The 26,213-nt window shown below is 46.1% G+C and overlaps 2 protein-coding genes across 4 annotated transcripts in view; one reads left to right on the top strand and one right to left on the bottom strand.

The window, feature by feature from the left end:
• Nucleotides 1–411: 411 nt before the first annotated feature.
• The window catches only part of LOC120914343, a 37,891-nt gene continuing 12,089 nt past the window's right edge, over nt 412–26,213 (bottom strand). Inside the window, exons 2-10 of the mRNA XM_040325008.1 lie at nt 20,637–20,750; nt 20,447–20,539; nt 17,456–17,569; nt 14,523–14,630; nt 10,185–10,298; nt 7,323–7,445; nt 4,277–4,507; nt 1,397–1,559; nt 412–1,313 (exon numbers count right to left, since the gene is read on the bottom strand). Of these exons, the coding sequence (XP_040180942.1) occupies nt 617–1,313; nt 1,397–1,559; nt 4,277–4,507; nt 7,323–7,445; nt 10,185–10,298; nt 14,523–14,630; nt 17,456–17,569; nt 20,447–20,539; nt 20,637–20,670 (1,677 nt within the window). The 5' untranslated portion in view covers nt 20,671–20,750 and the 3' untranslated portion in view covers nt 412–616. The remainder of the gene's footprint in view (nt 1,314–1,396; nt 1,560–4,276; nt 4,508–7,322; nt 7,446–10,184; nt 10,299–14,522; nt 14,631–17,455; nt 17,570–20,446; nt 20,540–20,636; nt 20,751–26,213) is intronic.
• The window catches only part of LOC120914344 (olfactory receptor 6C4-like), a 56,880-nt gene continuing 37,295 nt past the window's right edge, over nt 6,629–26,213 (top strand). Inside the window, exons 1-3 of one of the 3 annotated variants that reach the window (XM_040325009.1) lie at nt 6,629–6,782; nt 15,484–15,540; nt 19,195–19,327. The gene's annotated coding sequence lies outside the window, so the exon portion shown is untranslated. The remainder of the gene's footprint in view (nt 6,783–15,483; nt 15,541–19,194; nt 19,328–26,213) is intronic. The other 2 variants (XM_040325010.1, XM_040325011.1) reach the window with 2 other exon arrangements.

Here is a 26,213-nt window from a genome sequence, read left to right as displayed (position 1 = left end):
CACGTTCACTTTGAAGCAAACGTCCTTGCGACGTCATTTGCCGCAATGCACGTCGGGAAATTTTCCCGACGGAGCATGCGCTCTACGCTCGGCGCGGGAGCGCGCCTAATTTAAATGATTCCCGCCCCCGGCGGGGTCATTTACATTGCGCGCGCTTACGCCGGGCAATTTTGCCGGCGCGCCCTCGCAATTTACGGAGCTACTACTCCGTGAATCGAGGGCAGCGCAAAATATTTGCGGGGGCAAAATCGTTGCCCTGTGCCTCCGCAAATAAAGCGCAAATGTACCTGAATCTGGGCCCCTGTCCCCAGGATCCTGCAATGTCCTCCCGCTGTGTCTGTGGACGTTGCAGAGCGTCTTACAGAGCGCTTTATTTTTTTTTGCATTAAATAACCCCACCAAGACGGAAAATTCATTCTACACCATTTTACTTGATACCTTCCTACTGCAATACAGGAGGGTAGCTGCAAACAATGGGTTGGGTGTTAAACGATCATTTCTCTACAACTGCCCAGTGAAACAACCTCTAACAAATGTCAGGGCAATATAAATAACAATATAAAAAAAATAATATAGATCTATAAAAAAATATGTTTGCGATAGAGAGGTTCCTGTACTATAAATCAAAGTAGTACGGAGAGTCCTGATGACTTTGGGGAGACCGGTTGGAAGAGGAGGAGGATGATGGGGATGAATATGGCTGGGGGGCAGGTAATGCCTTTTGCTCCTGAGAGTAATTAAATGTTTGTGACCGAGTGGTGGGGGAGGGTTCATAGGCAGGACACAAGGGTTGAGGCGATGTCGGGGGATGGTTGAGGTTTGTACGGGAGGGCGTGGCCGAGTTTTTATCGCAAGACTGTGCGTGCTGGGGAACGTATGTGGAGTTTTGCCATTTTGGAGTTTGTGGTTTCTTTTGCACCGGCTCCATGAACTTTTTCACCACGTGCATCAAGCTGAGCTGCATGTCGATCTTTCTGTCCTCTGGAACTTTTCTGACGAACGGCAGCAAGCTTTTTAGGAAAATCTCGTCTGAATCCATTTTCTCATCTGTCTTTTTCCGAAGCGTGCCCATGACGCTGAGCAGCTGCCTCTCCCACTCGTTCTCATTTTTGTTTGGCGCTTTTTTCTTGTTCTTTTTTGGCGATGACAGGGCCGAGGCGCGCACCAAGGTCTGAGCCGGCGGGAGCCGGAGGGGCAGCGGTAGCGGCGGCTGTAGCGTGGGGCTGGCTGCTACTTGATCGACATCGATTGGCTGCTGGATGTCAATCGGATCCTTGGTGACGTTGGGGGCAGCAGGCGCCGTGTTAAGCGTGCTGAAAAACAAAATCGATCAGTTTATGAAATCAGAGAAAAATAAAACAAATGAAAAATAAAACTCTGCATGTATTTTACTTACTCTCTGAGCTTCATGGTGGGTTCCAGGAACAGAAGGCCATCATAGTGGATATACTTCCTCCTCCGATTTGTCGGTATTCCACTTTTTTCTAGTTTCTTCTGTAACGTGAGCTCCCTCCTGAAGCAATCTTTAAGAGATCTCCATCGGGTCTGAACTTCTTTAGCTATGAAGTAAACAAAAATAAAATGTATATTTCTAGGAAATTTGATTATAGATAAAAAAAAACACAAACACATCTTTAACCACTGCCCACCGTGGATATATGTTGCTACTTTGAAGTTAAATACTGTAATGGCACCAGATAGCTGGTATTTTTATTCACGGCGCGTGGTCCACTTTAGGATAAAAACGGGAAAGGTGGCCCCCCCCCTACCCGGCATCTCCGCCGCTTACCGTAGAGTGGCTAGACAGAAGCCACTCCTCAGTAAAAGTCACATGACAGCCAGCCTGGAGTTTACCAAAAGGCACCTTAACCACTTAAGCCCCGGAGCAATATGCTGCTAAATGACCAAAGGCATTTTTACAATTCGGCACTGCGTCGCTTTAACAGACAATTGCGCGCTCGTGCGACGTGGCTCCCAAACAAAATTGACGTCCTTTTTTCCCCACAAATAGTTTTCTTTTGGTGGTATTTGATCACCTCTGCGTTTATTTTTTGCGCTATAAACAAAAATAGAGCGACAATTTTGAAAAAAATTCAATATTTTTTTACTTTTTGCTGTAATAAATATCTCCCAAAAACATATATATATATAAAAAAAAAAAAAATTCCTCAGTTTAGGCCGATATGTATTCTTCTACCTATTTTTGGTAAAAAGAAATCGCAATAAGCGTTTATCGGTTGGTTTGCGCAAAATTTATAGCGTTTACAAAATAGGGGATATTTTTATTGCATTTTTATAATTTTTTTATTTTTATTTTTTACTACTAATGGCGGCGATCAGCGATTTTTTTCGTGACTGCGACATTATGGCGGACACTTCGGACAATTTTGACACATTTTTGGGACCATTAACCACAGGGGGCGCTGAACGTGTTAGGCTTCACCTAGTGTGTGTTTACAACAGTAGGGGGGTGTGGCTGTAGGTCTGACGTCATCGATTGTGTCTCCCCTATAAAGGGGATGACACGATCGATGCGCCGCCACAGTGAAGCACATGGAAGCCGTGTTTACACACGGCTCTCCCCGTTCTTCAGCTCCGGGGAGCGATCGCGACGGAGCGGCTATAAACGAATAGCCGCGCCGTCGTCCCGGATCGCTCCCTGAGGGAATCCGCCCGCCGCACGCAGCGGGGGGGGGGGGGGTTCCGATCGGACCCCCCACCCGCTAGAAGGCAAGGACGCATATATACGTCCTTCTGCCTGTCCGTGCCATTGTGCGGACGTAAATAGTCGTGCGGCGGGGGTTAAGGACTCTCAGACCATCAAACAAAATTCTCTGGTCTGATGAAAAAAAGATTGAACTCTTTGGCCTGAATGGCAAGTGTCATGTCTGGAGAAAACCAGGCACCGCTCATCAACTGGCCAATACCATCCCTACAGTGAAGCACGGTGGTGGCAGCATCATGCTGTAGGAATGTTTTTCAGCGGAAGGAACTAGGAGACTAGTCAGGATCGAGGGAAAGATGAATGCAGCAATGATCAGAGATATCCTTGATGAAAACCTGCTCCAGAGCACTCTGGACCTCAGACTGGGGTGAAGGTTCATCTTCCAACAGGACAATGACCCTAAGCACACAGCCAAGAAATGGCTACAGGACAACTGTGATTGTCCTTGAGTGGCCCAGCCAGAACCCAGACTTGAACCCGATTGAACACCTCTGGAGAGATCTGAAAATGGCTGTGCACCGACACTTCCCATCCAACCTGATGGAGCTTCAGAGGTCCTGCAAAGAATAATTGGGAGAAACTGCCCAAAAATAGGGGTGCCAGGCTTGTAGCGTCATACTCAAAAGACCTGAGGCTGCAATGTGTACCAAAGTATTGAGCGAAGGCTGTGAGTACTTGTGTACATTTTTTTTTGTTTTATTACCGTATTTATCGGCGTATATCGCGCACTTTTTTGCCCTGAAAATCAGGGCAAAATCATGGGTGCGCGATATACGCCGATACCTGCTTTCCCGCGCCGAGTTTTGAATACTGCGCCGACATATACCGAGCGCAGTACACTCGGGTATAGTCGGCCAGTCTCGGCTTCTTCCGCGGTCACGTCCTGGACGTACAGGACGTGAGCGCGACAGTTGCCGAGCCTGCCCGAGTGTACTGCGCTCGGTATATGCTGGCGCAGTATTCAAAACTCGGCGCGGGAAACGAGCAGGGAGGAAGTGAGGATGCCGCAGAAGGACGCCGGACCCGCCGAAGAGGACAACGGACCCGCCGAAGAGGACAACGGACCCGCCGCAGAAGGGGACCCGCCGCAGAAGGACGCCGGACCCGACGAGGCCGCCAATGGACGCTGTGCAAGACACCAAAACTGTAAGTACAAAAATAACTTTTTTTCCACAGGATTGGGGGTCACTTTAGGGGTGCGCGGTATACGCGGGAGCGCGTTATACCGCGATAAATACGGTATTTTTAATAGATTTGCAAAGATTTCAAACAAACTTCTTTCCCGTTGTTATTATGGGGTAATGTTTATAGAATTGTGAACAAAAGGAATTTAATCAATTTTGGAAAAATGCTGCAAAATAAAAAAAAAATTAAAAAGTGAAGCGCTGTGAATACTTTCCGGTAACACTGTATACCATTTGGGAGCCAGATCCCCCATCTTGTAAGTCACAACGAGCATGTGTGCGCATCACGTGAGAAAGACAGATGTGGTAAAGCACACTGGGTTATTCTTGAAAATGAAATGTCCATTCAATATATCCATTATATCACCTTTGATATTTTTCTCTTTTTCACTACACAGCTCCCAGTCTGGAACCACAACGGCGCAGATTTCATCCCAAGCCTTCTTCTTCTTGTACCGATCGGCATAGGAAGGTGTTTTGGGGTTGTAGAGTTCAGGACGTTCCTGCACCAACTGAATCAGCTGGGTAATGTCGATGAACATTTTGGAAGACATTCTGTGGATTCTCCCATCTTTTTCTCTTACCACTTCACCAAATCCTAGGGAAAAAATAAATGGGTGGAAAAAAAAAAAAAAACAATATTCAATTGCATTTACAAAATTCCCATTACCCATTTACGTGTCTCCCCCCCCCCCGACCACCTTATCCTCGCCAAGTCTCGTATGATTCTGCAAGCTGTAGTTGCTTGTGCAAAACACTTTGGGGTAGATTCAGCAGGCAATTACGCCTGCGTATCCATAGATACGCAGCGTAATTGCTAAGTAGCGCCGACGTATCAACTTTCTGTATTCAGAAAGCTAGATACGCCGACTGTAGCCTAAGATACGACTGGCATAAGTCTCTTATGCCGTCGTATCTTAGGCTGCATTCTGACGCTGGCCGCTAGGTGGCGTTCCCGTAGTTGTCAGCGTAGAGTATGCAAATTGCATACTCGCGCCGATTCACAAACGTACGCGCGCCCGGCGGTCGTGTTTTACGTCATTTGCGTTCGTCGCTTTGGTCGTAAGGCTGCTCCTGCTATTAGGAGGCGCAGCCAATGGTAAGTATAGACGTCGTTCCCGCGTCACAATTTTCGAAATTTACGTAGTTTGCGTAAGTGGATCGTGAATGTCGCTGGACGCCATTTACGTTCACGTCGAAGCAAATGACGTCCTTGCGACGTCATTTACCGCAATGCACGTCGGGAAATTTTTCCGACGGAGCATGCGCAGTACGTTCGGCGCGGGAACGCGCCTAATTTAAATGATCCACGCCCCCTACGGGATCATTTAAATTATGCGCGCTTATGCCAGCCCCTTTTACGAAACGCCGCCGCAAATTACGGAGCAAATGCTTCGTGAATGAAGCGTAGCTCCAGTAATTTACGGAGGCGTAGCGTAAAAACAGTACGCTGCGCCGCCGTAGCAGTGCGCGCCCCTACCTGAATCTACCCCTTTGCATTTGAACCCAACGGCCAACCGCTAAGCCCAAACAATGTAGGTGGTGATGTCATCAGTCAACACCAGACACTAGCTGACATCAGGTATTTTGCTGGTGACTATGACAGTTAAAAAACAGAATATTTAAAGCAGAATATTGCTTTAAAATGACAAGCTGCTGATTTTACCAAAAGGATAATCTAATATCTCAACCACTTGTCCCGCACTCGTCTCCAGGACTTCTCCAGAGCCTATCCCATCCGTTGGCACTCCCTACCCCAGGGGTGTCAAACTCAATTTCATCGTGGGCCGCATCAGCATTATGATTGCCTTTAAAAGGCCGGATGTATCTGTAAGATTAGATATCCAGAGCATCCCCTCCCCTTACATTAGATGTCAAGAGCCACCCCACCATCAGGAGTTGAATCCCCCCACTCTCACTTACATCACAGTGAACCCCCCTTTCCTTATGCTGCTGCTGGGAAGAAGCTGGATGCATTGCTTAAAAGCAGAAAGTAAGGGTCTGGAGAAGGACCAAAGGAGGGCTGGAGCTCTCCTGCAGTTGCAGGAGAGGTACGAGGGCCACATAAAAATGGCCTGGAGGGCCTGATTTGGCCCGCGGGCCTTGTGTTTGACACCTGAGCCCTACCCCAATCTGTCCGACTACCTCCTACTTTGTCGAATTTTAGGCAACCCCTGAAAACTCATCTCTTCAGAGAAGCCTATCCTGCCTCCAGCTAATAACCAAATCTATTTCTCCCATCAGTTTTTACCTTTTGTTCCACCAGCCCCTCCCTTAAGATTGGAAGCTCACAGGAGCAGTGCCCTCCTAACCCTTTTGTATTGTTGCTGTATTGTCTCCCGTTATATTGTAAAGCAATGTGCAAACTATTGGCACTACATAAATCCTGTATAATGAGAACTATCTTGCACATGCTCTAGAGTCAGTTTTAAGGCAAAAAAATATTATTCTAGCAGGGTGTAAATACAACCTCCTTTCCCAGTCGATGCCTCATACGGAGAAACGCAGCGTCGTGGATGAGCGATCCAACTTAACGTCACCACGTCCCAAGCTGGTCGGCTTGAACCGCGGCTGGCTGTTTGTCGTTTTGTTTAAAAAGCTTTATGATGTCAGTTACCCAGCACTTTGAATAACGGGAACTTGTTTTAAAGAACTCACTGCACTATGAAGCATTTTTCTTTTATCTTTTAAACATGCTATTGCATCACGCTCTGATTCTACCCATACAAGGACCCAGAGGGAGATCTTTTGCAGTCCACTGACTGCCAGTGGAGGAGAGGAGCGGGATGAATGCGTGATCGGCTGTTGCTACCCGAGTGATCCCTTCTGTGTTGAGCTCATATGATCTCCGTGATAGAGATCCCACAGATCCGGTAAGCGGCCACTTTGTATACTTTTAATTTCTCGTCTGCCCTGTGGAATCATTTGATGAAGAGCCTGCACCTGTCTCTTTGATTGCAGCGAAACCCATGCAGAATATGGACACTCTCTTTGTTTTCCATTAGGGTTGTCCCGATACTAGTACTAGATACTAGTATCGGTATCGGGACCGATTCCAAGTATTTGCAGGAGTACTTGTCACACTAGTTACATGGTCCCACCACAGAACTGTGCAGAGACTGTACACTGAGCTACACCTGCACGGCTCAGTGTACACAAACAGAAAAAGTGCCGACAAGCAGATAGAAGCACATCTGACAGATGTCATAAAAAGCCTGTCAGCACTTTTTGCAAAAACAATTTCACTTCCACTTCTAAATCCCATTTGGCCGCACTGACCATCGGTTGCCATTAGCAACCAGACACTTTCTTTCATTTTATCATGCTATGTCGGTCTACATATTTAACACATAATTTTCTGGTCTATAATAAAACTCACATTCTGATTGTCAAAATAACAAACAGCAGCCTACCTGAACTGGTCTGAGGATGAACCACCTGATCCTCGTGTTGCTGATAATCCTCGTGTTGCTGATAATCCATCCCAAATGACATGTCCGCCTCCTCTTCCTCTTTTATCTGTACAAGAAAATAACCTATGAAAACAGAAGAGAAGTGTCATATTTTTTTTGGAGGAAGGCATACCTTTAAAAAGTTTATCCACAAAAACCTCCTAGAATAAATCGGATCCCAAAGTTTATTCTAGCCATACATTCTCTAGATGCTACATGCTGCAGTCTGACTATACGTCAGGCACACAACTATTCTTTCATGTAGACCAGCGGTCTCCAAACTTTCTAAACAATGGGCCAGTTTAATATCCTCCAGCCTTTAGCCCCCATTTACACCTAGGCGTTTTGTCGCCTGTAGTGTGACGCCGCTGCCGCCCTGAGACGCCAGAGGGATGATTTAACATTGCCTCTATGGAGATGGTTCACATCTCCACGCCTGCTGCCTGAAAAAAAGTCCCGGACCTTTTTTTCAGGTCGGCTTTCGGCATAGGAGATGGGAACCATCTCCATAGGGGGACAATCTAGGGGCACATCTAGGCGGACAATCGCAGCGTTTTGTCGCCGCAAATCGCGGTACAAAACGCCGCTATTTGTCGCCGCAATTCGTGGGACAAAACGCCGCGATTTTGTCTGCCTAGATGTGAATGCAGCCTTAGGAGGACCAAACTACGATCATTGGGAGTAAAAAGTATCCTGGCATCAGGGGGAGTAAACAATGCATCTTTGGTATTAGGGAGTAAAATAGTGTCCCATCATTGGTGTCAGTGGAAGAAATAGTGTCCCATCATTGGTGTCAGTGGAAGGAATAGTGTCCCATCATTGGTGTCAGTGGAAGGAATAGTGTCCCATCATTGGTGTCAGTGGAAGGAATAGTGTGCCATCATTGGTGTCAGTGGAAAGAATGGTGTCCCATCATTGGGGACAGTGGAAGGAAGAGTGCCCCATCATTGGTGTCAGTGGAAGGAATAGTGTCCCATCATTGGTGTTAGTGGAAGGAATAGTGTCCCATCATTGGTGTTAGTGGAAGGAATAGTGTCCCATCATTGGTGTCAGTGACACCGTAGAGCAGGGGTCTCCTAACTACCGCCCTTTGCTTGCCTTTATCTGGCGCTTGGGGAACTTTTCCACCAATACAAGACACTATTCCTCTCTGAAACCAATGATGGGGCATCATTTCTCCCATTGACGCCAGCGACTGGGCACTATCAATCCCACTAACCCCAACGATAGAGGACTATTCCTCCTATTGACACCAATGATGGTGCTCTAGTCCTCAAACTGAAGCCACCAATGGGGCACTAATCCCACCGACACCAATGATGGTGCACTATTCCTTCCTCTGACATAAATGATTGGCCACTACTAGTGCCCCATCATTGGTGTCAGTGGGATTAGTGGCCCATTGGTGGCGTCAGTTTGAGGACTAGAGCACCATCATTGGTGTCAATAGGAGGAATAGTCCTCCATCGTTGGGGTTAGTGGGATTAATAGTGCCCCATCGTTGACGTCAATGGGAGAAATGGTGTCCCATCATTGGTTTCAGAGAGGAATAGTGTCTTCCATCAGTGGAAAAGTTCCCCAAGCGCCAGACACTAATCCCAACATCAATGATGGTGCACTATTTTCTTCTTATATCAATGATTGGGCACTACTAATCCCACTGACACCAATGATTGTGCTCTATTCCTTCCTCTGACATCAATGATGGGCCACTACTAGTGCCCCATCATTGGTGTCAGTGGAATTAGTAGTACTTCATATTCTCATCGCACACTTTCCTGGATCCGCTCTTGGGTTTGGGTGCTTGTAGCAACAACCAGCTGGATACTGGTACACGTTGCAGTAAGAATATTTGCCAGCACACCATGGAGCGACATAAATAGCGTCCAAACGGATGTTTTATTGCATGATCACAACACAAAGAGAGTGCAACGTTTCGGAGCCGCGCAGGGCCCCTTCGTCAGGCATCTCGCATCCGTTTGGACGTTATTTATGTCGCTCCATGGTGTGCTGGCAAATACCTACAGTGGAATTAGTAGTGCCCAATCATTGATGTAAGAAAAATAAAATAGTGCACCATCACTGAGGTCAGTGGGATTAGTGTCCCATTGTTGGTCTCAGTTTGAGGACTAGAGACCAATCATTGGTGTCAATGGGAGGAATAGTCCCCTATTGTTGGGGTTAGTAAGATTTATAGTGCCCCATCGCTGGCGTCAATGGGAGAAATAATGCCCCATCATTGGTATTAGAGGGAGGAAAAGTTCCCCAAGGGCCAGATAAAAGCAAGCAAAGGGCCGCATTCTACCCCAGGGCCACAGTTTGGAGACCACTGATGTAGACAACAATATAAAAAGTACCAGCACATTGATGCAAACAAGCCCTGAGAAGATAGGCTATTTAAAGTTACTATAATAAAAAAATAAAAAAAAGTGCCCACTGAATACTAGACAGAACACATCAAGTAGTGTCAGAGGAAAGTTAAAGGAGTTGTAAACGCGACCCCATGGCTGGGCACTTAAAGACGACGTACAGATACGTTCCTGTGCCCAGCCATGCCATTCTGCTGACGTATATCGGCGTGAAGGGCTCCTTAAGTGGTTAATCATGGTGTCCTCTGGTGTCATTTTGAATATTTTAAATATTCCAGTAAACTTTACTTGTAGCCCACATGAGGTGCAGCCATTTATTTTGACGATTTACCACGGAGGCGAGCCGGGGCTAGCACTCAGGTGTGTGTTCCAGTGGGCGTATCAGTTACACCTGAAGTGGCGAGTTCTCTTCACAGGTGAGATGGTCCGGTGACCACAAAGTATACATAGGTACCTGGACTCACGGCAGGCGAGCTGTCTCTCTCCTCCAAATTCGGATCTCCCACCATTACATAACGCTTGTCATCGTCTTCAAGCTTCACCTCCATTTCAGTCTTCATGTTGTGACCTACAAAGAATAGAAATGACAGCGGCGCATTTAGTTTACCCCAAAACTACAAAAGATGTAATGTAGCAGTTTACTCAATGCCCAACTCCAGGTTTGATATAACAACGGCTCCATTCATGCTTGAGCGACATGTCATACGCCAGGGGTCTCCAAACTTTCTAGACAAAGGGCTAGTTTACTGTCATTCAGACTTTAGGGGGGCCGGACTGTGGTCGTTGGGGGTAGAAATGGTCCTGGCGTCAGTGGGAGTGAACATTGCAGGGAGGAACAGTGCCCATGGTTGGTTTCAATTTGATGGATAGTGCCCCCATCGTTGGTAACAGTGGGAAACATAGTTCCCCATAAATGGTGTCAGTGGAAGGAATATTGCTCCATTGTTGGTGTCAGTGAGAGGAATATTACCCCATCATTGGCGTTAGTGGGAATAATAATGCCCCATCATTGGTGTCAGTGGGAGAAATATTGCCCTATCATTGGTGTTAGTGGGAAGAATGGTGACCCATTGTTGATGTCAGGGATAGGAACAGTGTCTTGTATCAGTGGGAGGAAAAGTGCCCCAGGGGCCGGAAAAAAAAGGCAAGCAAAGGGCCACTTCCAGCCCTCGGGCCACAGTTTGGACACCACTGTCATACGCCATTGGACACCAAAGTCGCATTACAAGTCGCAACCCGTTCGGTGCGACTTAAATTAGAACTAAAGGCAGAACATTTTAAACCAATTTTGAATAGAGTGGAGAGGGATTAGAACAACTCTCCATTTTTTATTGCTGTCCCCATTAGGGAGACTCCCCCTCTATTTGTCCCGTTTACCATTATCATTGAAAGTAAATGTAAAAGAAGCTCCCAAATTTTGAGTTAACCCCAGGAAATCAATAGACTGGAAATCTTCCAATGGGGACACTAGTTCTGGTGATCTGGGGGTTCCCAAGCAGTTCCCATAATTTTCAGGGATTTATTCTCACTTTCAGTTAGGGCTCTTTCACACGGGCGGCCTGTTCAGGTCCGCCTGACAGTTTTTTTTGCGGACCTGAACGGGCGCTCCGTGCTCTTCTATGGAGCCGCGGATGTCAGCGGTGACATGCCCGCTGACATCCGACCCGCTCCGATCCGCCAAAGTGTGACGGAGGAAAAACCTACTCTTCCATGCGTCTGGCGGATCGGGTGAACACGGACAGACGGTCCATGTTCATCCGATCCCCCCATAGGGGAGAGCAGAGTTGTGACAGGGCGGTCCTTGCACAGTGTGCGGGGACCGCCCTGTCATCCGCCGGCTCAGCGGGGATCAACAGAGCGATCCCTGCTGAGCAAGCGGAGGTGCACGGGGCAGATCATTACCGCCCCATGTGAAAGGGGCCTTAGGCTATGAGACAAACATCTGACAGGGGTTATAACCCTCCCTTAATCTATCCAAAAAAATAAAAAAACACTTATAGTTCAACTTTAGAGTCGCAGCAACTTTGATAAGGTGCCTGCACTTCTTTGGTGCAACTTTTGATGCGACTTTGGTCCAGAGACCGTAAAGTCACACCAAAAGTCTCATCTAAGTCGCACTGGAAATCGTGTGACTTTGGAGATGCGGTAATGTGAATGTTGCCTTAAAGTGGTTGTAAACCTCCCTGTAACAATTTGTACCTATAGGTAAGCCTATAGTAAGGCTTACCTATAGGTACTGTAAATATCTCCTAAACCTGTGCCGTTTAGGAGATATTCACTATTTACTGCGCCAATGTCGTCATAGCGCATGCGCTTTGAAAGAACAGCTGCCTGTGCCGCTTCTTCAGGAGCGCGTGTGTCAGGGCTGGGCTCAGCCCTTCCTTCTCTGTGCTGGCAGCTCAGCTGTCAGCCAATTGCCAGCTCCCATCTCTCCACAGTGATCCACCTGTTGATGATCCTGCTCAACAGAGAGTAAAAATATATTTTTCCAAATTTTTCGGTCTTTTTTCCCTTTTTTCCTTTTAGGCTCCATGCACACTGAAAGCAAAGTTCCAGCCTTTTAATGTTTATTAAAAGTCAGCAGCTACAAAAAGTATAGCTGCTGACTTTTAATAAACAGGCACTCACCTGTTCCACGGTCCAGCGATGCGTCGCTCCTCTCCCCGCTCCCTTTCTCAACGCCTCCATTCACATTCTGCATCTTGCTCCACCCAACACTCCTGTACAGTAATGTTAGTTAGAAGGGGGGCAAGCGGACATCTTGGGGGTTATCCACAAAGCCTTGGCGCAACGTAACTTTTCTGATTTAAGTTACTCCGCCGCAAAATTCCAAAGTTAGGTGCCGATCCACAAAGCACTTACCTGGAATTTTGCGGCGCTGTAACTTAAATCCGTCCGGCGCAAGGCGTTCCTATTCAAATGGGCGAGTCCCATTTAAACTAGGCGCGCTCCCGCGCCGGACGTACTGCGCATGCTCCGTCGGGTAAATTACCCGACGTGCATTGCGCTAACTGACGTCGCTCCGACGTCATTTGCTTAGACGTTACCGTAAATGGCGTCCAGCGCCATTCACGGACGTCTTACGCAAACGACGTAGAATTTAAAATTCGACGCGGGAACGACGGCCATACTTAACATGGCTTAGGACAACTAGGGCTTAGCCCTAGTTTTACGCGGCGGAACTCGACGTAAACGACGTAGATTTAGAGCGACGGGCCCGTCGGAGCGTTCGTGGATCGCCGTAACTGGTCATTTGCATATTCTACGCCGGCCTCAATGGCCTCGCCACCTAGCGGCCGGCCTAGAATTGCATCCTTAAGATCCGACAGTGTAATTCAATTACACATGTCGGATCTTCGTCCTAACTATGGGAAACTGAGTCTGTGGATCAGTTCCATAGTTAGGACCAGGGATACGACGGCGTAACAGCAGTTACGCCGCCGTATCTCTTTTGAGGATCTGGCCCCTTGTTACACCCAACAGAGTAATAACTTTCGCAGTTATTTTTCAACACAAAACGAAGCTTATATGCTTAAATAAAGTATATGAAAATCTGACAGACTGTTTCCATGTTAAATTTTAAAAGCCGCAGCAAACCTCAAATGCTTGCTAATGTGACAGAATACCTCTGATTTTCACATTTAGTTAAATGTGAAAATCAGAGCTGTTCTTTCACATTAGCAAGCATGTGAGGTCAGCAGGTTTGCTGCGGCTTTTAAAATGTAACATGGAAACAGTCTGTCAGATTTACATATACTGTATTTAAGCACATAAGCTTTGTTTTGTGTTGAAAATAACTTTAAAGTGGTAGTAAACTCTGTACTACCACTTTTACCTACAGGTAAGCCTATAATAAGGCTAACCTGTAGTTATAAAGAATATCTCCTAAACCTGAACGGTTTAGGAGATATTACCCTCGCAATGCGCTGCTGACTGCATCGGCGCATGCGCAGCGGGGATCCTCGGCTAAAGGCCTGGCAGCCGCCAGACCTTGCCGGCAAGAAGTCTCCCGCGCGTGACGACAGCGACACTCCAGCCACTCACAGCGATGGAGCGGCGATACCCGGAAGACACGCCAAGGCAAGATGACATCTCCCTCGGCGTGGACCAGGTAAGTTCCCTACGACTCGTTCCAAGGTAAGTATTTCATAATGAATGGGGTTTACTACCACTTTAAATAAAAAATGAGAATCGTGAGAGAATCATGATCTTAATTTTATGCAAAAGAATCGAGATTCTCATTTTTCCCAGAATCGTGCAGCCCTACCTTAATGTATTCTATGCATCAAAGTGAAAAAACATCTAATGTTTGCCGGCCCCCCAGCCCCCCCCCCCCCCCCCCCGTTTACTTACCTGAGCCCTTGAAAGTCCTGCTTCATGAACGAGCAGGCTTCTCGACCGGGCTTTTCAGCTCTTCTCGGCTCATTCATTGGATGATTGATGGGTAGCGCAGCCATTCGCTCCCGCTGTCATCCATCAAACCAATGACGCGTCGGGGGGGCGAGTGATACAGTCTGATACAGCCGGCGCCTGCAAGCCAATCGCCTTGGGAGAGATTTTCCCATGAAAAGAATTAGCTGATGCGGGGGAGGACCCGAGACAGCCGCAGAGGGACCACAGAAGACCAGGATCAGGGCCACTCTGTGCAAAACGAGCTGCACAATGAAGGCAAGTATAACAGGTTTGTCATTTAAAAAAAAAAAAAAAAAAAATTTGATCCTTTACAACCCCTTTAAGCTTTCAAGACTCAACGCTTCTGTTACTTATTTCTCGCTATGTGCAATGGCACTACCTGCTCTGGGACTTTGGTCCCGTTTGAAGGATTTGTCATTCCTCATGTAGAAGTCTTCGTGATCATCTTCAGTCTTGATTATAACTTCTGGTTTTGGATTAACAGGCCCTAAAATATACAAAACAAAAGCTCTGATTAGGTCAAAAAACTCCTAGTAAAGAAGTATATTTCTTGAAATACATAGGGCCAGATTTACGTATATGGGCGTATTTTTGTGCGGGCGTAGCGTATCCTATTTACGCTACGCCTCCGCAACTTAGACAGGCAAGTGCTGTATTCACAAAGCACTTGCTCCGTAAGTTGCGGCGGCGTAGCGTAAATGGGCCGGCGTAAGCCCGCCTAATTCAAAATAGGCTGGTAGGGGGCGTGTTGTATGTAAATTAATCGTGACCCCACGTAAATGATGTGCCTAACGAACGGCGCATGCTCAGTATCACGTTGAATTTACTGCATAAGATACGCCAGGCCCAATGCCTGTGACGTGAACGTAACCTACGCACAGCCCAATTCACGTACGACTTACGTAAAAAAGATACGCTTGCCGACGTCCATACTTTGCATTGGCTGCGCCTCATATAGCAGGGGTAAGCCTAACGTAAACGGCGTAGCGGGTGCAAGTACCTTCGTGAATCGGCGTATCTACCTAATTTACATATTCGACCCCTAAATCTACGGAAGCGCCCCTTGCGGCCAGCGTAAATATGCACCCAAGATACAACGGCGTAAGAGACTTACGCCACTCGTATCTTGGCCAAATCTATGCGCCTGATTCATAGATACGACGGCTCACATTCGGACTTACGACGGCGTACGTGGAGATACGCCGTCGTAAGTCCACTGTGAATCTGGCCCATACTGTATAATGTGAGAGCTTTCATTCCAAAATGGTTTTTTTTTTTTCTGTTCATCCTTTTCTAACCAAACAGAGAAAGGCTGGTGACCTTACTTTTGCCTACTGTAGGTTAAGAAAATATAGCCTGGTCTCTCCCTGCCCCCAGCCTGTGAATGGACAGCAAAGGTAATGCATGATTGGTGAAATCCTTCCTTGGCTCACTTTGTTCTCTCTTCCTGACAAAATATTATTTTCCAGCTCATACATATACTATACTGTACACCGCAGTACATCTAATTAATTGGCGTCCATCCCTCCGCTTGTCCTGTTCACACTTATGCATTTTCTCCAGATGTGCTTTCTACTGAAATCAATGGAAACATATTAAAACACACGCCAGAGTACGCTGCTGTGGATTTTAACATACACAAAAAAGGACACAAGCCCGACCGTACATAGAAATGCATGGACCTTCTAAACAGTTCCATCTGAAAAACTGAAAGGTGGCCCCTGATTAAAACACCTGTTTTAACCACTTAAGCCCCAGACCATATTGCTGGTCAAAGACCAGGCCACTTTTTGCTTTTCGGTACTGCGTCGCTTTAACTGACAATTGCGCGGTCGTGCGACGTGGCTTCCAAACAAAATTGATGTCCTTTTTTCCCCACAAATAGAGCTTTCTTTTGGTGGTATTTGATCACCTCTGCAGTGTTTATTTGTTGCGCTATAAACAAAAATAGAGCGACAATTTTGGAAAAAATTCAATATTTTTTTACTTTTTGCTATAATAAATATCCCCAAAAAAGATATAAAAATGTTTTTTTGTCCTCAGTTTAGGCCCATACGTATTCTTTTACCTATTTTTGGAAAAAAAAAAAAAAATATATATATATATAAGCGTCCATCCATTGGTTTGCGCAAAATGTATAGCGTTTACAAAATAGGGGATAGTTTATGGCATTTTTATATATATTTTTTTTTTTTTACTACTAGTGGTGGCGATTTTTTTTGTGACTGCGACATTATGGTGGACACATTGGCCAATTTTGACACATTTTTGGGACCAGTGTCATTTTCACAGCGAAAAGTGCTATAAAAATGCACTGTGATTACTGTGAAAATGACAATGCAGTGAAGGAGTTAACCACTAGGGGGCACTGTTGGGGTTAATTTTTGACCTCATATGTGTTTCTAACTGTAGGGGGGCGGGGCTGGACGTGTGACATCACTGATTGCCTTTCCCTATATCAGGGAACAGACGATCACTGACATTGCCACAATGAAGAACGGGGAAGGTGTGTTTACACACACACCTCTCCCCGTTCTTCAGCTCCTGTGACCGATCGCATGACACCGGCGGCGATCGGGTCCGCGGTCACGGAGCTTCAGACTGGGTCGCGTGGCGCGCGAGACCCACGGCTGGGCTCTTAAACTTTTTTTTTAAAACCTGCAAGGCAAAAGGCATAATCAGCTAGTATGCACCGCGTGGGAGATTTCAATTCGGCAAGGTCCGGCGGCTGCCGGTCCTTTCGCCGTGGATCCCCCCTGCACATGCGCCGCTGCAATCAGCGGCGCATTGCGAGGGGAATATCTCCTAAACCGTATAGGTTTAGGAGATATTCTTTATACCTACAGGTAAGCCTTATTATAGGCTTACCTGTAGGTAAAAGGTGAAAAAAGTGGGTTTACAACCACTTTAAAGGGGACGTGTATATATACACGTCCCTGTGCCCAGCCATGCCATTCTGCTGACGTATATCGGCCCTTAAGTGGTTAAAATACACAAAAAAAAAAAGGACACAAGCCGTTTACACACCCACTGTCCATAGAAATGCATGGACCTTCCAAACAGTTCCATCTGGAAAAAACTGAAAGGTGGCCCCGATTGAAACGCCTGTATAAAAAGGGGCCTTACAGGGAGGTCCGTTTCTAAACATAATATCGCAAACAGTCACTTAAAGGCGTTGTCCAATACAATCGAGAGTAATATTTATTGTGCATTAGTAGATTAGTCATGTCTCAGGACAACAATATATGTAATAGTTCCTGACCACAAGACAGCACAACACATGGATCTCCGAATAAAATACACAGATATTACCGATGTGATTTTCAGGGATGCGTTTCCTACGATCAGACTTCCGCTTCCTTCGGGTATAGGTCTCTTCACTTTGTTCAGCCTTGATGTCCACTTCACACTTTATACGATTACCACCTTGAATAGAAAAAGATGAGAAGCGTTTCCAGCTACATAAGAGAAAAAATAGGTGGTTTCACAGACTGAGCATGTTCCTTTTTAACCATTTAAGACCCGGACCTTTAGGCAGCTAAAGGACCCGGCCAGGTTTTGCGATTCGGCACTGCGTCGCTTTAACTGACAATTGCGCGGTCGTGCGGCGTGGATCCCAAACAAAATTGGTGTCCTTTTTTCCCCACAAATAGAGCTTTCTTTTGGTGGCATTTGATCACCTCTGCGGTTTTTATTTTTTGCGCTATAAACAAAAATAGAGCGACAATTTTGAAAAAATGCAAAATTTTTACTTTTTGCTGTAATAAATATCCCCCAAAAATATATAAAAACAACACATTTTTTTTCCTCAGTTTAGGCCGATACGTATTCTTCTATTTATTTTTTGTTAAAAAAATCAATAAAAAAAAAAAATCGCAATAAGCGTTTATCGGTTGGTTTGCGCAAAATTTATAACGTTTACAAAATAGGGGATAGTTTTATTGCATTTTTATTATTTTTTTTTTTTTACTACTCTTGGCCCACGATCAGCGATTTTTTTCGTGACTGCGACATTATGGCGGAGACTTCGGACAATTTTGACACATTTTTGGGATCATTGTAATTTTCACAGCAAAAAATGCATTGTTTACTGTGAAAATTACAATTGCAGTTTGGGAGTTAACCACAAGGGGGCGCTGAAGGGGTTATGTATCACCTAATATGTGCTTCTAACTGTAGGGGTGTGTGGCTGTAGGTGTGACGTCATCGATTGTGTATCCCTATAAAAAGGGATCACATGATCGATAAAGCCGCCACAGTGAAGAACGGGAAAGCTGTGTTTACACACAGCTCTCCCCGTTCTTCAGCTCCGGGGACCGATCGCGGGACTCCAGCGGCGATCGGGTCCGCGGGTCACGGAGCTTTGGACCGGGTCGCGACCCACGGCTGGGTACTAGCACAGGACGTACCTGTACGTGCTTGTGCCCAGCCGTGCCATTCTGCCGACATAAATGTGCAGGAGGCGGTCCTTAAGTGGTTAAAGCCTGACCAAAGAAATGAATAAAGCAAAAGACATAGCCTCTGTCGTAAAGGCTATGTACCATGTTTCCCAGACAATAAGCCCGGGTCTGATATTAATTTTGGTAACAAAAGACACAGTAGGGCTTATTTTTGGGATAGGTCTTAAGATGTAATGTGCGGTCTTCTCTCCCCCTGCCTAACAGGAATCCCCAGAGTGAACTGAGTCAAAATTTAAGTATTATATAATGTACAATGTGTGCGTTTCTGTAATATAATTGTGCCAAATACCTTCATTATAGCGCCGCTCTGCACTTCTGTGACCCACCAGAGCTCTCTTCACCCCAATTATATGACAGAAACACACACACATTGTATTATATACTACTGTAATAGAGTGGATTATAGGATTTTACAAACATTTTAAACTAGGGCTTATTTTCAGGGGAGGGCTTATATTGCAGCCCTCCTGGAAAATAACGCTAGGTCTTATTTTCGGGGAAACATGGTTGTGCCAGGCACGGCTTTTCTCATACAAAGATAATGTAGAAAATATGTTGAATTTTAAGAGACACGTGTTACTTTCTATTCAGGACAAAGCGACTTTGCTTCCCAATAGAGCCCTATTGGGCAGAGCCAGGGCCATCGAGTATGAGGGAGAACATGGCCAGTGCTTGGACCTGAGCAGCCAAAAGCTAGGGGGGCGCAACAATGTCTTCCAACTGGGTAAGTTCTAAAACTACAGAATGCTTAGTCTAGATTCCTGCATTGGGGTGAGAGCATGTACTGGGGACATACTTTGCTGGGGGGGGGGGGCCCATCTGAAGGCACTGTCGCTAATGAGCAGGTGACAGCATCCCTTTGAAATGGTGCTCACCCTTGGTTTTTCCACATGACCAGTTTGATTAGAGATATATTTACCAGGGTTTGACACATTTTCTTGGAATCTAGGAGCCAGCTAAAAAAGTTAGGAGCCAGAAAACGTGCACAGTCCCGACGAGCTCGCGCGCAGAAGCAAACACAAGTAGCGCCCGCATATGTAAACGGTATTCAAACCACACATGTGAGGTATCGCCGCAATTGGTAGAGCGAGAGCAATAATTCTAGCCCTAGACCTCCTCTGTAACTCAAAACATGCAACCTGTAGATTTTTTTTAAACGTCGCCTATGGAGATTTTAAAGGGTAAAAGTTTGTCGGCATTCCACAAGTGGACGCAATTTTGAAGCGTGACATGTTGGGTATGAATTTACTTGGCGTAACATTGTCTTTCACAATATTAAAAAAAAATTGTGATAACTTTACTGTTGTCTTATTTTTTGATTAAAAAAGGTGTAATTTTTTCCCAAAAAAGTGCGCTTGTAAGACCGCTACGCAAATACGGCGTGACAGAAAGTATTGCAACAATCGCCATTTTATTCTCTAGGGTGTTAGAATAAAAAATATATATAATGTTTGGGGGCTCTAATTATAGGGAAGGAGATGGCAGTGAAAAATTACATATTAGAATTGCTGTTAAACTTGTATTGCCAACGGCCACCACCAGATGGCGCCAGCTCACAGAAGGAAGAGCTTGGGACTTCACAAGGCCGCAAACTGCGGCCTCAATTGCCGGCCGTCACGGGCCCGCCGCGGGGCGCACGGAGACACAGGATCCTGTGCCTCCGTGCGCCCCCACCGCGCGATCGCGGCGGGCCCACGGTGGCCTGTAGTTGAGGTCGCGGCCTTGTAGGCCGCGGCCTCAATTACCGGCGGGCGCCAGGTCACAATCTGTCGCAATTGCGACCTGGCGCCCGGATATTGTCGACCCCTGATTTTCACAATTTCTGATAACTTGGATCACTTACCTGTATTGGTCATTGGAATCTGGTTATTTTGAGGATTGTAGATTTCTTCCTCCTCTACCTTTACCACCACCCCTGGCCCCACCATCGTACATTCTGCAAGAAGAAACATTACATCTTAGCATAACAATCTCTAATGATCAAATACCAGTATGAAAAAAAAAAAAAAAAAAAAACATAATAAGAACATTACCAAGGGGCTTGATGGTATGGTAATGCTCCATCATCACTCCTTAAAGTCAGCTACTTCTGAGACTTCCGTTCAGGTGGTTTATTCTGCAAGTTGTTCATTAAACTCCAACCGCTCCTGAAATCACAGAAAAATAAACACGGGTTGATCTACGAATGTGTTGCTGTGGCTACTTTGGCGATTTTTCAGAATACTACTACTAGGTGGATGCAGCATCAGACCCAGCTCTAACACCGAGAACCGTGCGATCAAACACTGCCGGTCACTCGGTTCTCAGACAGCTGGCGACTGCTGGTCACCGACTCTCTGCTCCCCCCCCCCTCCCCATGCTCACTGGAGCACTAAGCTGTGGCGGCTGGCTCAGGCTACGTTTTGGGGATTAACTGGAAACCTGAAGAAGGGGGTTAATCCCCGAAACATGTAGTCCCTGCACTGTTCAAGCCCCTGAAATCTCTCTCAATATTCCCCAATTTTTGTTTTTCTCTCCTCCTTGCTCCTGTTTTACCAAACCCACTGGAGTCCGCCTGTGTCTGGTGCGACAGGTGCTCACGGCTTTGGAGACCCGGAAGTCGCGGGAGGCATCCATTGCTTCCCTGGTCTATTCCATCAGTACGGGCGCTGCACCTTCCCTCAGATCCTTGGGGAACACAGACAGCCCCCTCCCGTCCTCTCCCTGGGCGTGTCCGCGCTCTGAGGCTTTGGGCTGGCGTACAGCCCTTCACTTCTGGCACCTTGGATAATCTACCCACGTCCCTGAGCACCTACATCAGGGATCCCCAAAATACGTCCCTCCAGCTGTTGTAGAACTACACATCCCATGAGGCATTGTAACGCACTGACATTCACAGGCATGATGGGAATTGTAGTTCCTGAACTGGAGGGCCGTAGTTTGAAGATCCATGACCTACATTGTGACCGCATTCCACCATCAGGTACCTTTAGACATCTGGTGCACCCATTCTATCTCCCGGGTACCACTGGAGGTGGGACAGTCATCTCCCCACCTCTCCTGGCTCCTTAGTGGGTATTACAGCCACTGAGATTTTGTGTATACAGGACATTTTATGTGGACTTGCTATGTTTATTTTTATATATGTTTTTGCTTTGGATATCATGCATCTCTTGGCAGATACACACTACATTTGTTCCTTTGCCAGATAAAGTATTTATGATTCACATGGATTATAATCATTGGTTCTTTACCTTCCTCAGAAACAGCGCTTGCCTAGTTTTTATAGGCAAGCACTGGACAGCCCAGAAACCACGGGAGGAGGGGGGCCGCGTGCGGCCGGCTATGTGAAAGTGGTTAGGCTATGGAGCTGCCGCGTCACTTTCACTTTGAGTCCGGTCACCGGCTTTACAAAACCCACACAAGCTTGCGATTAAAAGCAGGGGTCGACAATATCCGGGCGCCAGGTCGCAATTGCGACAAGAAATTGTGACCTGGTGCCCGCGCTCGCCGGTAATTGAGGCCGCGGCTTTGCGGCCTACAAGGCCGCGAATCCGCAGCCTCAATTACCGGGTTGCCGCGGTGGAGGCGCACGGAGGCACTGGATCCTGTGTCTCCGTACACCCCCACCTCCCCAGCAGCGCGATCGCGGCGGGCCCGTGATGGTTGGTAATTGAGGCCGCGGCTTTGTGAAGTCCCAAGCTCTTCCTTCTGTGAGCTCATGCCATCTGGTGGTGGCCGTTGGCATTACACGTTAAACAGCAATTCTAATGTGTGTCATTTTTCACTGCCATCTCCTTCCCTCTAATTAGAACCCCCAAACATTATATATATATATATTTTTTTTTTTTTATTCTAACACCCTAGAAAATAAAATGGCGATCGTTGCAATACTTTCTGTCACGGCGTATTTGCGCAGCGGTCTTACAAGCGCACTTTTTTTGGGAAAAAAATTACACTTTTTTTAATAAAAAAAAAAATAATATATAAGACAACAGTAAAGTTATCCCCATTTTTTTTAATATTGTGAAAGATAATGTTACGCCGAGTAAATTGAAACCCAACATGTCACGCTTCAAAATTGCGTCCGCTCGTGGAATGCCGACAAACTTTTACCCTTTAAAATCTTCATAGGTGACGTTTAAAAAAATCTACAGGTTGCATGTTTTGAGTTACAGAGGAGGACTAGGGCTAGAATTATTGCTCTCGCTCTACCAATCGCGGCGATACCTCACGTGTGGTTTGAACACCGTTTACATATGCGGGCGCTGCTCACGTATGTGTTCGCTCCTACGCGCAAACTCGTCGGGACGGGGTGCGTTTTCTGGCTCCTAACTTTTTTAGCTGGCTCCTAGATTCCAAGCAAATTTGTCAAACCCTGGGTTAAGCTGAGATCAAGCGACATTCAGGTACTGTATTATCAAATACAGGGTTGCAATAACGTTTGAATTTTATATTTTAAAGCAGAGTTCCACCCAAAAGTGGAACTTGCGCCTTAACCACTTAAGGACCGCCTAACGGCGATATACGTCGGCAGAATGGCACAGCCAGGTACGTTGCCCTTTAAGTGTCCAGCCGTGGGTCGTGCGCTTGCGACCCTGTCCGAAGCTCTGTGACCGAAGAAGCCGATCACCGCCGGTGTCCCGTGATCGGGTCACAGGAGCTGAAGAACGGGGAGAGGTGAGTGTAAAAACACACCTTCCCCGTTCTTCTCTGTGGCTTGTCACTGATCGTCTGTTCCCTGTCATAGGGAACGACGATCAGTAATGTCACACCTACAGCCACGCCCCCCTACAGTAAGAATCACTCCTTTAGGGCACACTTAATACTTTAGCACCCCCTAGTGTTTAACCCCTTCACTGCCATTATCATTTTTACAGTAATCAGTGCATTTTTATAGCACTTTTCGCTGTGAAAATTACAATGGTCCCAAAAATGTGTCAAAAGTGTCTGATGTGTCCGCCATAATGTCGCCATCACTAGTAAATTTTTTTTTATAAAAATGCCATAAAACTATCCCCTATTTTGTAAACGCTATGGGGCAGATCCACATAGCGCGGCACATTCTTCCATCTGGCGTAGCGTATCTCTGATACGCTACGCCGCCGTAACTTCGTTTTTTTTGTATCCCGAAAGAATTTCCGCCGTAAGTTACGGCGGCGTAGTGCAACTTAGGCGGCATAAGGGCGCGCAATTCAAATGTATGTAATGGGGGGCGTGTTTTATGTCAATACGTCTTGACCCGACGTAAATGACGTTTTATTTAACTGCGCATGTGCTGTCCGTGGGGGTATCCCAGTGCGCATACTCGAAATTAACCCGCAACAAGCCAATGCTTACGACGTTGACGTCATTCTATGCAAAGCCCTATTCGCGAACGACTTACGCAAACGACGTAAAATTTTCAAAATTTGAAGCGGGAACGATGGCCATACTGAACATAGAATACAATACGCCTCATATAGCAGGGGTAACTATACGCCAAAAATAGCCTTACGGAAACAACGTAAAAAAATGCGCCGGCCGCACAGACGTACGTTCGTGGATCGCCGTATCTAGCTAATTTGCATACTCGACGCGGAATTCGACGGAAACGTCACCTACCGGCCAGCGTAAATATGCACCTGCGATCCGACGGTGTACTAAGACGTACACCAGTCGGATCGAGCCCAGATTAAGTCGTATCTTGTTTTGTGGATACAAAACACAGATACGACGGGAGCCTTTTTTTTAAATTACGCGGTGTATCTATGGATCCTGAGCGGCAGCCAGACCCGAATCCGACTCAGAGCATTCCCCAGAAGATGGCAGGGGAGGGGGTGCTTTTTAAACCCCCCCCCCCCCAATTCTAATTTGTTTGTGGATCTGGCCCTATAACTTTTGCGTAAACCAATCAATAAATGCTTATTGCCCATCCATGCCCATCTGTGACGCCTATCAGTGCCACCTATCAAGTGCAGCCCCATCAGTGCCCGTCAGTGAAGGAGAAAATGTACATATTTACAAAGTTTTGTAAAAAAAAAAAAAAAAAAGCATTTGTTTTGAAAACATTTCGGTCTTTTTTTATTTATTTTTTAGAAGAAAATAAAAATCCCAGAGGTGATCAAATACCACCAAAATAAATCTCTATTTGTGGGATCAAAATTATAAAAATTGCGTTTGGGTACAGTGTAGCATGACCACGCAATTGTCATTCAAAGTGCAACAGCGCTGAAAGCTGAAAATTGGTCTGGGCAGGAAGGTGTTTAAGTGCCCCCCGGTATGGAAGTGGTTAAATATGACAGTATGACGGCGCTGAAAATTGGACCGGGGCAGGAAGAGGGGGGGGGGGGGGGGGGAAGTGCCCGGTATTAAAATATCACATCCATTACTAAAAAGCCATTACGAAAAAGCAGCAAAACGCTAATTGGAGGTCCTCAGGCTGCAGTAGGGTAACATGCCCCAGCATGCTTCTCAGGCTAGTTATGCTGGGGACTTCTGAAAACCCATCAGCTGGCGGTTCTCATCCAACCCATCAGCTGGCGGTTCTCATCCAACCCATTTCTTGCAGGCTTTGTCTGACATCTGCATTCCTCTGGCTCCCAGGGCCAGATCATACTGTGAGAGATTGAACGGATCCATTTTCCAGCCTACTTCACATGACACGCTTTCTTTCTTTCCTCTCGCCTCTGGATAATAGCTTGTTGTTAATCGTCTGCTAAGGCTGAAGCCACAGAGCAGCCATGCAAAAAAACACACGGCCTTTAGGATTTTTCCAGCAAACTGAAAGCTCCGCATTCAGCGCCTTTCTTGCTTTCTAAATGGGGGTGTAAAATTATTCCCATAAAAGAAAATTCCCCGGATCCACTTTCAATGTGTTTAACCACGTAAGACCTGGACCATTATGCAGGTTAAAGACCTGGCCCCCTTTTGCGATTCGGCACTGCGTCGCTTTATCAGATAATTGCGCGGTCGTGCAACGCGGCTCCCAAACAAAATTGGCGTCCTTTTTTCCCCACAAATAGAGCTTTCTTTTAGTGGTATTTGATCACCTCTGCGGTTTAAATTTTTGTGCGCTATAAACAAAAATAGAGCGACAATTTTGAAAAAAAAAACAAAAATTTTTTTACTATAATAAATATCCCCAAAAATATATATACACATTTTTTTTAGGCCGATATGTATTCTACATATTTTTGGTAAAGAAAAAAAAAAAACGAAAAAAAAAACGCAATAAGCTTTTATTGATTGTTTGTGCAAAAGTTAGTGTTTACAAAATAGGGGATAGTTTGTAATTTTTATTTCTTTTATTTATTTTTTACTAGTAATGGCGGCGATCAGCATTTTTTTTTCCATAACTGCGACATTATGGTGGACAATTTTGACACATTTTTGGGACCGTTGTTCTTTTCACAGCGAAAAGTGCTATAAAAATGCACTGGTTACTGTGAAAATGACACTGGCAGTAAATGGGTTAAACAATACGAGGCGCTAGGGGTTAAGTGTGCCCTAAGGGAGTGATTCTTACTGTAGGGGGGCGTGGCTGTAGGTGTGACGTCACTGATTGTCATTCCCTATAACAGGGAACAGACGATCACTGACATTGCCACAGAGAAGAACAGGGAAAGGTTTATTTACACTCATCTCTCCCC

The sequence above is a fragment of the Rana temporaria genome, chromosome 9 (genome assembly GCF_905171775.1).
Source record: "Rana temporaria chromosome 9, aRanTem1.1, whole genome shotgun sequence".
Taxonomy (NCBI): domain Eukaryota; kingdom Metazoa; phylum Chordata; class Amphibia; order Anura; family Ranidae; genus Rana; species Rana temporaria.
Note: the sequence above shows the minus strand (reverse complement) of the source record. Positions and strands in the feature narration are given on the sequence as shown.